General features: G+C 36.9%; 1 protein-coding gene across 7 annotated transcripts in view; it reads left to right on the forward strand.

The window, feature by feature from the left end:
• FAM151B (family with sequence similarity 151 member B) overlaps nt 1-7262 on the forward strand; it is a 41373-nt gene extending 34111 nt beyond the window's left edge. For 4 of the 7 annotated variants that reach the window (XM_024755685.1, XM_024755686.1, XM_024755687.1 and 1 more), the window contains one exon: nt 5232-7262. In XM_024755685.1, coding sequence (XP_024611453.1) covers nt 5232-5391 — 160 coding nt within the window. In that variant the 3' untranslated portion in view covers nt 5392-7262. Of the gene's footprint in view, nt 1-4724; nt 4857-5231 lie in introns of those variants that run through there. The other 3 variants (XR_003004620.1, XM_024755689.1, XM_024755690.1) reach the window with 3 other exon arrangements.
• The last annotated feature ends 9242 nt before the right edge of the window (nt 7263-16504 follow it).

Consider the following 16504-nt stretch of genomic DNA (forward strand, 5'->3'; position numbering starts at 1 on the left):
GGTCTTCGTCGCTGTGTGCAGGCTTTCTCTAGTTGTGGCGAGTGGGGGCTACTGTTCATTGCGGTGCACGGGCTTCTCATTGCGGTGGCTTGTCTTGTTGCAGAGCATGGGCTCTAGGCAGCAGGCTTCAGTAGTTGTGGCACGTGGGCTCAGTAGTTGTGGCTCGCAGGCTCTAGAGCTCAGGCTCAGTAGTTGTGGCGCACGGGCTTAGTTGCTCCATGGCATGTGGGATCTTCCCGGACTAGGGCTTGAACCCGTGTCCCCTGAATTGGCAGGCAGATTCTTAACCACTGCGCCACTAGGGAAGCCCCTCTTCTGCTTTCTAATGTGAGTATTGATGTGGCAAAGTGTGAAGCCAGCCTGATTATTTGTTTGCCCTTATAAGCGACTTGATTTTGGAGAGGGGAAATGGGGGAAACTGAATGTAGAAAGGGCTCTTTATCTTTGAGGCCTAGTAATTTTACTAGAATATGTCTCAGTATGGACCATTCTATACCAGTTTTTTCAGCAATATGGCGTTTTTTTCAATATATAGATTTAAATGCTCTTCTTTTCTGTAATACTTCTCTGAATTGTATTTTTAAATACTTGTTCTGTTGCCTTTGTACCACTATGTTTTCTCTTTCAGAAACTCCAGTTATGAATATGTAGATCTCCTTTGCCTGTCTTTGGTATCTATTGTTTTCTCTTTAGTCTTTCTTTCCTTTTTATTTGTTTGCATTTTATTTTACTGTATTTTATAATTTGTCTTCTCTGACCCTTACAATATTTTCAACAATGTCTGTTCTCTCTAGTCTAGTATACCTTCAGATTTCACCATATTTCTGTAATAGTATTAATTTTCCACTTCTTTCTTAAGATCTGCCAATTAATATTTTATCATCTCTTTTCTGTTGTCTTGAAACTTCTTCCATGAATTTGTATATCTGCTTTGTGCTCTTCAAAAAGGCAACTGCATCATTTAAAAAATGTGTGGGTTATGGCTTTCGTCTGTTTTGTGGCTTTCTTTTTTTTAAGTAGTTTTATATCTGTTTCAGCTATCTGATAGTTTTTTTCTAATGATGAGGTTTTTATTTCTCCATCTGCCATGTGTTTTTTCTTATATTTTCTTGTATATATTCTTTGTATAAAATCTCTGCCAAATTTATTTTGATTATCTGCTTTAAAGAAAGTGAGGTGTTTTTTAGACCAGCTACTTGCCTAAAGTTCATAGTGGAGAGGGATCAGGACTATGCTCTTTATGACCCAGAGAGTCTTACGTGTGACTTGTTTAGCCTTTAACTTCTCCCCAGTCAATGGAGATAAGCAGTTGTGGTGTCTCTAGGTAAGATCTTTCACGTGTCCCTTAAATTTAAACTTTTGGGTTTTCACAGGAACAGTCTGATTCCTACAACTATGGCTTTCCTGTTCTATTTCTTTGTCTCCACTGCTTTTTGAGACCAAATCTAATCCAGGAAAGCTCCCACTCGTAGTTCAAGGACACCATTCCCACTGTGCAAAGTGTTTCCGTGGGATATGCCTCTCATCCAGAAGAGTCTCTTATAGGCCTTCTCTGTAATCTGCATACATGAGCAAACTCTCTCCACCTCCTTAACATGTGGCCTTAATTTCTCTTGCTGTTAGAAACCTTCTCACCTGTTTTGTAATTTGCACTTTCAGCTCTCATTGAAGATGGGGTTTCTATTTTCATTCTTTTGTTCTTTTTGTTACTTTAAGGTGATTCTAGGAGAAAAAGGAGGCAGTGCTGACTTTAGGCTGCCATGTTCAAATAGGATGATCCTGTCATCCCATTTCTTTCATTACTTACTGCCTCAGTTTCCTCACCTTCCACTTCTGTGTAGTCAGTTACTCTCCTGAAATTTCTCATTTGAAGATCATGCTTTGTTCAAGCCAAATTCTTAACCTCTGCAACATTTGAGTACTGCTGGTCTCCCTTTTCAGTTTGAAACTCCCTTGTCCTTTGGCTCCATGGCATTGCACTAAGTGGATTCTTCTACTTCTCTGTCTAGTTTGTTGTTGTTGTTGTTTTTGGGGGGGTGTCCTGTTTTTGTTATTGTTGATTTGTTTTGGAACTCTGCCTAATTTTGGGTTTCTCTTAACTTCATCTCTTTCAGAGTCTTTTATTAAATATGAAAGGTAAGCAACAAAGCTTTTTAAAAAAATTTTATTGAAGTATAGTTGATTTACAATGTGTTCATTTCTACTGTACAGCAAAGTGATTAATTTATACATATATATATATATACATACATACACATATATACATTCTTTTTCATATTCTTTTCCATTATGGTTTATCACAGGAGATTGAATATAGTTCCCTGTTCTATACAGTAGGACCTTGTTGTTTATCCACTGTGTATATAATAGTTTGCATCTGCTAATCCCAAACTCCCAATCCATCCCTCTTCCAGGCTCCCTCCCCCTTAGCAACTGCCAAGTCTGTTCTCTATATCAGTGAGTCTGTTTCTATTTCATAGGTAAGTTCATTATAAATTCTGTGTTAGAGCCCTTTTGATTTACAAAAATCTTCCACAACTCTGTGCCTAACCTGTTCATGTTCTTCATGGTGTCTTTTTTTTTTTTAACAGTGCAAGAGTGTTCATGGTGTCTTTTGATGGAAGGAATTTCTGAATTTTAATGTGTTCAGATTACTCGAACATATCCTTCATGGCTAGTGATTTTTGTGTCTTGTTTAAGAATTCTTTCCCATCCCCAATGTTATGAAAATTTCTCTAGTAATATTACATTAAAGCTTTGTTGTTTACCATTAATAAAGGAAATTGAAGATGATTCAAAGAAATGGAAAGATATCCCATGCTCTTGGATTAGAAGGATTAACATTATTAAAATGGCCATACTACCCAAAGCAATCTACAGATTTAATACAATTCCTATCAAATTACCCATGGCATTTTTTCACAGAACTAGAACAATTAAAAGACCCAGACTTGCCAAAGAAATCCTGAGGAAAAAGAACAAAGCAGGAGGCGTAACACTCCCAGGCTTCAGACAATACTACAAAGCTACAGTAGTCAAAATAGTGTGGTATTAGCACAAAAACAGACATACAGATCAATGGGACAGAATAGAGAGCCCAGAAATAAACCCACACGCCTAAGGTCGGTTAATCCTTGACAAAGGAAGCAAGAATATACAATAGGGAAAATACAGGCTCTTCAGCAAGCAGTGTTGGGAAAGTTGGACAGCCACATGCAAATCAATGAAGTTAGAATACACCCTCACACCATACACAAAAATAAACTCAAAATGACTTAAAGACTTAAATATAAAACATAACACCATAAATCTCCTAGAAGAGAACACAGGCAAAACATTCAACATCATTCAGAGTTTATTCTGTCATTGAATGACATTTGGATTATTTCATGGTTTTGGCTATTGCAAAGATTGCTGCTGTGAACATTCATATATATAAATGTGAACACACACACACACACACACACACACACACACACACACACACATCCTGGTGCAAATGTGCCTGCATTTATAAAGGTTATATCAGAAAGGAATTTCTAGAAATAGAATTTCTAGGTCATAGGATATTCATACTTTCAGCTTTAGTAGATACTGCTAAACTGTTTCCCAAAGAAAATGCATAAACCAGCTACCTGTTTTAAGTTGGATAAATGTCACAAACAATATTCAGCAAAAGAAGCAAGACCAAAAACTTATATCCTGTATGATTCCATTTATATAAAATTCATTAACAGGCAAAAATAAAACTGTATTGTCTAGGATGGATATACAGGTGGTAAATAAAGCAAGAAGATGGCAACCCAAAAGACAAGGTTGTGAAGACTCTGGGGGAAAGGCGAGGTTGTGATGGGGCAGTGATATACAGGTGTCTCCTGAGGTGCTGGCAGTGTTTTTTCTTGATTTGTGTTTTGTTACACTGGAGTTCATTTTATAATAATTTGTTAAAACATTTATGTTTTATGCATCTTTTTCTATACATGTTACATCACAATGAAAAGAGCTTTAAAAATGAAATCTGAGAATTGATTTGAATGAATGCATTTAAAATACCCTTAGTCAATTTTATTTTTCCTACTTTTTGTTTAAATACAGTAGCGGGAGGATTAAAAGAGGCAAAATAACACTGGAAATAAAATGAATAACTTCTTTTAACCTAAATTCATATCTGTCTTTTTATAACGTTTGTCACCATGGTGCTCAATAAAGTAATAAAAATGCCATTTTAGCAAAAATATAAGTTTTTTAAGTAATTCTCATTTTTTTTTCTGTGTTCCCTACTGTAGTTTAAAATTCTTTTTTAGTCTGTCACATAATACTACTATGGAACAAAATCCAAAGTACTTTCCTTTGTTACATTTCCTTAAGGACAGTAATGTGTCAGTATAACAAGAATATATACATTGTTTAGACTGTTTTTTATCATTAGCAGAAGAACTGCTTTGGAGATTTTCCCTGGATTCTGACAAGTTTATGAGGAAAATAAATATGAAAATACTTAACAGCTTCGCATTTCTCTAAACTCTACTAAGAGTAATATAATAGTAATGTCACAGGAGAAATGAAAATATATGATTTAATTAACATTACAATTCTGAGCATATTCTTATATCCATAATAAATCTTCATATATTATTGTTGTTTTTTAACTCCAGAAATACATCTAGGTTTATTCTGTTTGGTATTCTTAGTGACATCTCTTGGCATTCTTGTATCTCATACAGAAAACCCCCGGAAGGGATAGCGGGGCCACTTATAAGTGAATATGAATGTTGGGAACGTCAGTGACATTTGTGTCTCTTCACTGTCCCTTCCAGTCGTGCTTTCGACTGTGGCCTGGCTACTGAAGAAACCAGGTTAGAGCTGTGGTTTTTGTGTAGGGAACAGATTCCTTGATCAGCAACACAATCTCCTCAGTTCTTTTGTCCAAAATTGGGCCCATTTCCAGTGCTACCAGTCTGGGTTTCTAAAGCCATTTAACATTAATTCAGATACAGCGGGACCTAATTTAGGCAACAGCAGCGTGAATTTTATTCTCTCTAGTCCCTTTGATGTTGATGAAGTAATGAAACAGGAAAATATAGTTCCACCACTGCTAATTAATTTTTTCTTCTGTGTGAATTTGAGTTAGAGACAAATGAGAGTAACTGTTTTTAGGGTTTTTGGAATTCTTCATCACTGTTTCTTATCTTTCTCTTTTAACTATATAATTCTGTTTTATTTTAATGCAGGTACAGCCTGACTGTTTGGACTGGAAAAAACGATAGCTATTCCACTGAAGATTTACTTTTTATTAGAGGCCATTTTGACAAAAAAAGAGTTTTCTATGACATCTTGGAACCACAAAACCATGAATTTAAACAAGCCATTGGAATCAAAATTAATCTCTAAGATGAAAATTCTGCTAAATTATTTCATGTTTTGGTTTCATAATCCTTCTTTGCTTTGGTCTGAATTGGTTACCATATAAATTATGATGATTGATTTATGTTCCAGTTTATCCAGTCAAAAAACATTTACTGAGTGCTTACTCTGTTAGGCTTATGTCCTTATAATACTGTACTTACCTAAAAGATTTGGAAAGAAGAGATTGCATTGGGCTAGTATAACAATACTTTAGGAAAATGAATCTTTAAAACTCTTTATAAAAAAATTTTGGTATACTGAAGATAATTGAAAGAATCCACATGTCATACAGCTATTAAATCACATTTTGTTGGCACTAGCATTATAGAGATTTCATAAAAATATGCCATCCTCTTTCCTTTTTCCTGGAGAACTAGTTATTCAGAGACTACAGTAGAGTAAGAGGGCGTTAAAAATGTTTTTAACTTTCACAGGGATGAGCAGCTTTCCTATAACAAGATCAAGTCTCTTTACCAAAAACAATACGGATTAAAATTAGATGTATCTAGAACTTCCATATTTGGGGGAGTATGCCGACAGCCGTATACGTTTTTTGTATTCTTTATTTTGATCATAATATCTAGAGTGAGCAAAATACTATTGGAGAGCAGAATTTTAATCCTGGTAATATATCATTTGATCTTCAAGTTTCTCACCAACATCACCTTGGTTCAGGCCCTTGTTCTACTAGAATTTCAAAAACTGGTTCCTCATGACTTCATTCCTCATACTCTACTCAAAGATACCCTGAATATTTCTGCTGGAAAAAAAAAAAAACTTTTAAAAAACACCTCTTCCTTTATGTCAAATCAAAAATCTCTAGGGGATTCTTAAATTCAACTTTATTGAATTTTATTCTTGCAAGACCCTTCCTAACGTGGTCCCACTCTAAAAGTTAATTCAGTGTCCTCAACACAGTCCTTCATTTCAAAAACAGCTACACCATTTGTAGTCTCCAGATCTTACTTTAACAGTTAATTTCAACTAATATTTTTCACTAGTTGTGTCATACATAGTAGTTATGTCTCCTCAGCTAGATTATAAAGTGCTTTATGGTAAGAGAGCACTCTTAATTGTATTTACAGTGCCTGGCATAGTTCTGAGCAAGATGTTCAGAAAAACATGTTGCTTCTTTGATTTATTGAAAGTAATTTACCAATGAATGTCCTAAGATATGTAATTTATCTTTTATCAACCATTTTCTCCCAGTGAATAAAGTAGTGCGATATAGAGAAAAGAGCTTGGGTTTTGAATCCAGATAGACTTCCCTTACAGCACCACCTCTGTCCCTTAATAGCCATAGATTTGGGGAAATATTTAACCTCATTGAGTCTTGATTTCTTCATCTATAAAATGGGGGAGGGGCGCAGAGGATGAAGCTTCTCTTGTAGGGTTGTTGTGAAGGTTAAGTGAGATTCATGCAATGGAAGCTTGTAGCTCAATGCTCATCACATAGCAAGTGCTCAACAGATAGTTCCCTTCTTTTAGACTTATCATGTGATCATATCCATTGTAGATAGATAGCAGTAAGACATATAACATGAACATTGTATACATATAAATACTTCAAGAAAATGATCATATTTCCACTTAAAATTTTAGCTACAACTGAATGTGGTGCTATTTGTCAACACCTAAAACTTCACTTTCTATGATTGTTTGCCAACAGCAAAAGATGCAATTTCATAATTATAAAATGTTAATAATTGCAACAAATAACTCTTAAAATTATAGTAAAAAGTAATGTTTACATTATAAATGTTCTAAAACGACCATGCTTTGCTTTTACAAAGAGAGCTGAATTTATAAATGAATTGCATTTTAATTAAGTTTGAAATCAAATTCATTTGTCCAGAAGATTAACTTTACTACTTTATCCTTAATAATATTTTTTAAAGTATTAGTCTTAAGGCAAAATGCTTTTATATTGAGAAATATATCAACTAAGTGTCATTTAGATTAAGATTTAAAGCTATATTTTAAAGTGTTCTCAAGAATAAAAATTACATAAGAGAATTATAAAATGTATTCTGTTGAAAAGTAAATTTAAAAAAATATATTTATTTATTTGGCTGCGTCGGGTCTTAGTTACGGCACGCAGAATCTTCATTGCAGCATGCAGGATCTTTCGTTACGGTGCGTGGGCTCTTTGTTGCAGCACACAGGCTTCTTTAGTTGTGGCGTGCAGGCTCCAGAGAACACAGGCTCAGTAGTTGTGGCAAACAGGCTCTCTAGTTGTGGCACATGGGCTCAGTAGTTGCAGTGCAGGGGCTTAGTTGCCCCGTGGTACGTGGGATCTTAGTTCCCTGACCAGGGATCGAACCCATGTCCCCTGCATTGGAAGGCGAATTCTTAACCACTGGACCACCAGGGAAGTCCCCCAAAGTAAAATTTTAATGGATTTTGGTCCCTATGGAAAAAGGAAAACATTGATCCCTGCTTCACACCATATACAAAAAATAATTAGAGCTGAATCTTAGGCCTAAAAGTGAAAGCTCTAAAACTATAAAGCATTTAGAAGAGAATAAAGGAGAATGTTTTCATGACTTGGAGTAGGCAATTATTTCTTTCCTTTTTTAAATTTCAGTTTTATTGAGATACAATTGACATATAAAATTGTAAGATATTATTAAATACTTGGGAAGAAGTTCACAGACAGAAAATAAGTAAATGTTTTAGTACCACCTATTTTTTTCTCTCCAGGTTCTTAGGTCTAATCTATTGCTGTTAAAATCCCACAGCATCCAAGTGCTGTCTCCCAAGCCTGCAGAGCAATCCTAGTCCTAGAAGATACTTTTGTACAACATCCAATGGGAGGCCCACGCACCACAGCGAGGAGTAGCCCCCGCTCGTCGCAGCTAGAGGGAGCCCGCGCACAGCAACGGAGACCTAACACAACCAAATAAATTAAAAAACAAAAAACTAAATACCTAGTGACTATATAGAAAAATGCTCTATTCCTCATCTTGAAATTTAAGATGGGAGCCTACCTAATATGAGCTTACTATCTTCTTACAATCATAAATTCATGAATCAATGCAAGGAAAATAGTGTGTTAAAAAGAGAGATGAGAATAGTAGCGCTGAAGTACTTTTTAATCTAGAAAATGGGAGTATAATGAATTAGTGAAACCAAGAAGAGCTGATAACCAGCTCTTGGAAGAAGTGGGGCGGGATCCAGCAGCTCTTGGCACCCCAGCAGCAGGAACTCAGGGTCATTGTTCCAGTGTCCCCCATGAGTGTCACTCTTACTCTTCACTGTGATTGCTCCTCTCTCTCCTTCGTACCTTTGGACTGCCATCCTTTGGTCCAGGGACCTTAATTTGTTCAGTCACTTGTGTCTTTCATGAGGGAGACATGTAACAGGACTTCAGGGCTCAATAGGAACTCTGGGGGGGAGGGAAGGGGACATCTAATTGATGTCTGATAAGCTGAGGTTGTGCAAATAATTCAGAAATGATTCCTACCTCAAGGATCTTACCATCTAGTAGGGGGAGAGAGACTTGTTAACAGTAAGTTGGATATTTGCTGTAACTCCTGTGATGGAACTATATACCAGGTGGTGGTGAGAGACAGCAGTATTTTCTAATTGGGAGAGAATACTTAGGTTGTGTTAAGTAAGATTCACCAGGTAGAGAGAGTGAAGGGCCTTTCAGACAGAGGCACGTGAGCAAAGGAACTCTTAAGTGGGAAAGAGCCTGATCTCACTGGTTCAAAAAAGTTTGTGGAGGCACTGTATTTCGAAGCTGAACATTTAGGCAGGGACCAGATTCACTTTCCAAGCTAAGGAGTTTGTTCCTTTTCTTTCAGGCTATGGGAATCATCCCACCATTTTAAGCAGGGAAGCGTTACCAGGTTTGAGTGTTACAAAGGTGATTCCAGTGGCATGAGAAGGAGCCTTGGAATTCTTGAAGTGAAAGGAGATGACGCCCTGAATTAAGGTGGTAACAAAAGGGGATGGGAAGGCTCAAGAAATAGAGGAAAGGTTAAGAAGGAAGAGCTTGTAAGAGTTTGTAAACTAGTTGAATGGGAAGTATGGGGGAGAAGGACGAGTCTAATATACATATTTTGGGCTTGGGTAACAGAGCGTCAGGTGGTGCTACTGACCCAAACAGGATAGAACAGAGGCCAGGTATAGCGATATTTCTCAGTGATTTGTTGACATTGCTACTTTATACCAATTTGGGAAGAAAAATGAAAACCCCATCTTCCTGCCTCTGAACTCACCTCCCACTCTGACTTCAGAAAGGATGCTCTTTAATTCTATCAGTTTCTTAAAGAACTACAGCCCCCCTCCCCCGTAATTGCTACTTTACTACATATTTTTAATTATGTCATAATTTTAAACAGTGAAGGCTACCCACCCCCACCCCCCGAGTCTAACCATCAGAGTAGACAGAAAACAGGCAGGCCTTGAAAGGGGCTCACCCAACCTCCTGTCCTCTAGGGAGGCTCTTTTGTTTCTATGCTTCTGCTTGTGAGAGGGACCAGTCTGACTAAATCTGGCAGCTGAGTTGTTCCAGGTTTGGTTGTTGCTAAAGAATCATGAAGGCTGGTCATTGTCCCTTTCTTCTTTATCGCTTTCTTGGGGTCACATAATGTAGTAAGAATTCAGAAAATTCAATTGAAATATTTGCTGTGAGAGTCTGTTGCCACTTTGTGAATTCAAGAGCTAATCAAAAAATTCTGAATTAAAGTTGAAGGGCGTGACCTCTTCACAGAGCCTGTTGAGCTCTGCGCCTAAGTCAAGGTTCCTATAAAGAGTCTTTCAAGACTTCCCCAGGGCTTTCTCCTGATATACATCCTCCGCTAGATAATAATTATTTTACACGTTTGTATTTTGCCCTCAACTGTGCTGTTTTGGGGGGAAGAAATTACTCATTTTTTTATGATACCTGGTCAGAATAGGCCTTTAACAAATGATGGATGGATGGATGACACAAAACCTCAATAATTCTCTTAGGCCAGTTGTTCTCATAGTGTGGCCCACAAACCCCTCAGTTCCCCTGAGATGCTTTCAGAAAATGGATGAGGTCAAAGCCACTTGTGAAATTGCCTGTTTCACTGTGTTGACACTTGCAGTGATGATGGAAAAAAGAATGTTAGGTTAAATTGTGGATGCCTTAGTATGAATCAAGTTCATGGCATCAACTATCAATCATATTCTTCACTGCCCCACACACTAGAAACAAAACAAAAAAGACATAGGAATATCAATGATTCGGCAAAAATTATTAATTTTAGTAAATCTTGACCCAGAGTACACATCTTTTTAATATTTCATGTGACAGAATGTGAGTTAAGCATAGTACAATTCTGCTGTATACTGAAGTTCAGTGGTTGTATTAAAGAAAAGTCCTTGTTGCAAACTGAACTAGCCATTTTTTTCATGGAGAAAATATTTATACTTGAAAGAACAACTGACAGACCAGTTACTTAGTCTTGGGTATTTGGCAGATATTTTCTCAAAAATGAACAAAGCAAGCTTGTCGCTTGAAGGAAAACAAGTGACAGTATCTGCTGCCAATGATGAAACCTGAGATTTTACATGAAAAATTAGAATTTGACTAAACTTGAACCCATCATTGTGAGCTTGACAATTCCCTATACTTAAAAGACTTTGATATCAGTGGTGACATTAATGAATACTATTTTTTATGGTATATAGTGAAATGTGTCAACACTTGGAAGGTCTGCATAACTCAAGGAATCAATATTTTCCAAATGAGTCATGCACAATATTATAAGGTCTTGCTTGGGTAAGGAATCCATTCAAAGTGTGAGACAGGGCAATGAAATTTAGTGTAACAGAAAATGGAAGTTCCTTGGTGTGGTTTCAGATTCTACATTACAACTAACCTAAGAAACTACCACTTACCAAGTTTGAGTATAGTATCAAGGAAAACTCTACAATTATCTGAAAAACCTATTAAATTATTTCTTCCTTTTTCAACTGCATATCTGTGTGAAGCCATATTTTTTTCATATGCTTCAACTAAACATTACAACAGATTGAAGCAGAAACACAGAAGAGAATCCAGCTGTTTTCTATTAAGCCAAACATTAAAGAGATTTGCAAAAACAAAACACTGCCACTCTTCTCACTAAATATATTTTGGAAAGTGTAGTTATTTTTCATAAAATACTTATGCTAACATGTAATGGGTTTGTCACTTTAAAACAATATTTTTAAAATTTCTCAGTTTTAAATTTTAATGTAGTAAACATTGATACACATAACCTAGATTTTTTTCAAAAAGCAAAAAACAACAACAAAAACCCTTGAGGTCCTGATTTTTAGGACTGTTAAGGACTAAATTTATTTTTTTGGCTGTGCCGGGCCTTAGTTGCCACACGCGGGATCTTTGTTGCAGGGATCTTCATTGCAGCGTGCGGGATCTTTAGTTGCAGCATGCAGGATCTTTAGTTCCCTTACCAGAGATCGAACTTGAGCCCCCTGCATTGGGAGCGCAGAGTCTTAACCACTGTACCACCAGGGAAGTCCCAAAGACTGTAAGGAGTTCTAAGACCAATAAGTGTGAATGTCTCAAAATGTTTTAGGTGTTCAGCATGTATGGATAAAAGGTTAATGCCATTTCTGCTTTAATCATTCTAGCATTGCTTAAGCTATAAAATGTGTGTAGTACATTTAAATATATTCTGCGTCTCTATGTATTCAGTTATTGAAAAAGTTTTATTAGTCTCTTTTTTTTTTTACATTTTTTCATCTTGGACGCACTGCACAGCTTGTGGGATCTTAGTTCCCTGACCAGGGATCGAACCCAGGCCCTCAGCAGTGAAAGCTCGGAGTCCTAACCACTGGACTGCCAGAGAATTCCCTATTAGTCTTTAAATTGAAAAAATATATATGCAGGTGGTTTTTAAAAATTCAAACAGTACAAAAGTATATTTAAGTTGTTTTTGAGTTAAAAGGGATGTATTAAATAAATGACCTATTTGGAACTTTGTAGGGGAAAGAGAATAATTATAACCTTGTCTCACCAATTTATCAAAGTTTTCTAGTTTCTCAAAATTCTTTATCCTCATATTTATGATGATAAGAAGCAACAAAAATTTGGAGTGCATACTATATGCCAGGCGTTGTTCTAAAGAGCCTATGTGACATGCTATGGTCACTGATGAAGACACTGTCTCCTGATACTCTTCAAAGCTGAATCCTTAGGTGCCAAAGCTGCCCTATGAGTTGGAACTTTCATTGCGTGAGCCATGCAGTCCTTGTTCTGATAATGATTATCTTATTTCTGGACCATATTTTCCATTTTGATCCAACTGATACTGCTTTAGGTACTGTCTTGGTCAGAAACATTTAGGATGCAATAATAGAATCCTACTCAAATTAACTCCAATAACTGAGGCTAGGGAGGAAGTTACCATAAGGAGATATATCCAGAAAATTTAGGGAAAAGCTGAACATCTAGACTGCAGGAAGGCTAAGAACTAAGACCACTGTCCTAGGCAAGAACTAAGACAGGGTCCTCAGCAGTGGGAAGTCATGGACTCCAGTGCTCCACAGAACAAATTTAGATTACTGAGAGAAAGCCCCATTGGTTCATCCCAGTTTGTTCCTTTCAGTCACTTATCCATCCTTGGTCCACTTTACTGTTGGGGAGGAAGGGAACCAGTGGGGTCATATGACACCTGAGGCTGTTCTGCCCAACAGCTATGGGCAGAAATGTCAAGAATGTACCTGGTGGTGTACCCCCATCTCTTCATTCTTGAGAATTCTGAGGCATTGATGCTTCTGCCTGTGTGGGATTGTGATAACCTATATTTACCACTGACTATGATAATACAAGGGAGTCCCCAGTGAATTGCTCAAATTCCACCCATATTCCTTCTACCTCCTATTTGTAGTACTGAGAATTATTTCAACGAACGTCATGACCCCTTTTTCTCTTACGAAGGAGCCTGGGATGACTAGATGGTTATCACCGTTTCCATTTCAGAAGACAGTGATAAAATCCCTTGGTGGAACTGTTCTTCCCTTGGATGTCAGATTCTTCATATTTATAGGACCCACAGCTGCAGGGATAATACAGCAATTTTTTTTTTTTTGGAAAAGGAGAAGATCCTTTTTGAAATGTGTTGCCTGACAATCAAAATTTAAATTTGCGCCACTAAAACTAACACTTAATAATTGTGAAAATAAAGCCAAGAAGTCATGTGGATGATTGAAATTCAAAAATGTAATTTCCAATGTGATACACCATATTAACAAATTTAAGGAGAAAAACCATATGATAATCTCAATATATGCAGAAAAAGCTTTTGACAAAATTCAACACCCGTTTATGATAAAAACCCTCCACAAAGTAGGCATCGAGGGAACTTACCTCAAAATAATAAAGGCCATACATGACAAACCTACAGCCAACATCATTCTCAATGGTGAAAAACTGAAACCATTTCCTCTAAGATCAGGAACAAGACAAGGCTGCTCACTCTCACCACTATTATTCAACATAGTTTTGGAATTTTTAGCCACAGCAATCAGAGAAGAAAAAGAAATAAAAGGAATCCAAATCAGAAAAGAAGAAGTAAAACTGTCACTGCAGATGACATGATACTATACATAGAGAATCCTAAAGATGCTACCAGAAAACTACTAGAGCTAATCAATGAATCTGGTAAAGTAGCAGGATACAAAATTAACGCACAGAAATCTCTTGCATTCCTATACACTAATGATGAAAAATCTGAAAGAGAAGTTAAGGAAACACTCCCATTTACCACTGCAACAAAAAGAATAAAATACCTAGGAATAAACCCACCTAAGGAGACAAATGACTTGTATTCAGAAAACTGTAAGACACTGATGAAAGAAATTAAAGATGATACAAACAGATGGAGAGATATACCATGTTCTTGGATTGGAAGAATCAACGTTGTGAAAATGACTATACTACCCAAAACAATCTACAGATTTGGTGCAACCCCTATTGAACTACCAAGGGCATTGTTCACAGAATTAGAACAAAAAATTTCACAATTTGTATGGCAACACAAAAGACCCCAACTAGCCAAAGCAATATTGAGAATGAAAAACGGAGCTGGAGGAATCAGGTTCCCTGACTTCAGACTATACTACAAAGCTACAGTAATCAAGACAGTGTGGTACTGGCTCAAAAACAGGAATATAGATCAATGGAACAGGATAGAAAGCCCAGAGATAAACCCACGCACATATGGTCACCTTATCTTTGATAAAGGGGGCAGGAATGTACAGTGGAGAAAAGACAGCCTTTTCAATAAGTGGTGCTGGGAAAACTGGACAGCGACATGTAAAAGAATGATATTAGAACACTCCCTAACACCATACACAAAAATAAACTCAAACTGGATTAAAGACCTAAATGTAAGGCCAGACACTATAAAACTCTTAGAGGAAAACATAGGCAGAACACTCTATGACATAAATCACAGCAAGATCCTTGTTGATCCACCTCCTAGACAAATGGAAATAAAAACAAAAATAAACAAATGGGACCTAATGAAACTTCAAAGCTTTTGCACAGCAAAGGAAACCATAAACAAGACAAAAAAACAGCCCTCAGAATGGGAGAAAATATTTGCAAATGAAGCAATGGACAAAGGATTAATCTCCAAAATATACAAGCATCTCATGCAGCTCAACATCAAAAAAACAACCCAATCCAAAAATGGGCAGAAGACCTGAATAGACGTTTCTCCAAAGAAGATATACAGATTGTCAACAAACACATGAAAGGATGCTCGACATCACTAATCATTAGAGAAATGCAAATCAAAACTACAATGAGATATCATCTCACACCGGTCAGAATGGCCATCATCAAAAAATCTACAAACAATAAATGTTGGAGAGGGTGTGGAGAAAAGGGAACACTCTTGCCCTGTTGGTGGGAATGTAAATTGATACAGCCACTATGGAGAACAGTATGGAAGTTCCTTAAAAATCGAAAAATAGAATTACCATATGACCTAGCAATCCCACTGCTGGGCATATACCCTGAGAAAACCATAATTCAAAAAGAGACATGTACCACAATGTTCACTGCAGCACTGTTTACAATAGCCAGGACACAGAAGCAACCTAAGTGTCCACTGACGGATGGATAAAGAACATGTGGCACATATATACAATGGAATATTACTCAGCTATAAAAAGAAATGGAATTGAACTATTTGTAGTGAGGTGGATGGACCTAGAGTCTGTCATATGGAGTGAAGTTAAGTCAGAAAGAGAAAAACAAATACCGTATGCTAACATATATATGGAATCTAAAGAAAACAATTGATTCTGATGAACCTAGGGACAGTACAGGGATAAAGATGCAGTTGTAGAAAGTGGACTTGAGGACACAGGGAGGGTGAAGAGCAAGCTGGGACAAAGTGAGAGAGTAGCATTGACATATACCAAATGTAAAACAGATAGCTACTGGGAAGCAGCTGCATATTACGAGGAGATCAGCTGCCGTGCTTTGTGACCACCTAGAGGGGTGGGATCGGGAGAGTGGGAGGGAGGGGCAAGAGGGAGGAGATATGGGGATATATGTATATGTATAGCTGATTCACTTTGTTATGCAGCAGAAACTAACACAACATTGTAAAGCAATTACACTCCAATAAAGATGTTTTTAAAAAATGTAATTTCAATCATTAGTTTTCAACTTGTCCCAATGAATCTAGAATTGTTAATAAGTAAAGCCTATCTCAAACAACCTTCAAAATTGAAGACTTTAAAGATTATTCAATAAAAGGAATCTCTTTTGTTAAATCTCTGATCAACATCTATCCTCAGCCTATTTCCAAAAGTGGTTCTTATCTTCCTAGGATAGACTTTTCCATAGATGGACAGCTCTAGTAGGTAAAAGAGTTGAAATATTTCTGTAACTTCAAATTTCTGGTTCTAGTTTTTCTTAATCTGGAGGATTCAGACTAAGTCAGTCATCAGTCCTTTCAGTACTTAAGGTCAGCTGTCTAATCTCAACTGAGTCCCACAGGATGACTTTACAAGTAGGCTCAAGCAACCACAGCCCCTAAAATATTCCTAGGATTGACACAAGACTAAAAATTCTTCCAAATATGGCCAACAAAGT

The sequence above is a fragment of the Neophocaena asiaeorientalis genome, unplaced genomic scaffold (assembly GCF_003031525.2).
Source record: "Neophocaena asiaeorientalis asiaeorientalis breed wild unplaced genomic scaffold, Neophocaena_asiaeorientalis_V1.1 scaffold37, whole genome shotgun sequence".
NCBI lineage: Eukaryota > Metazoa > Chordata > Mammalia > Artiodactyla > Phocoenidae > Neophocaena > Neophocaena asiaeorientalis.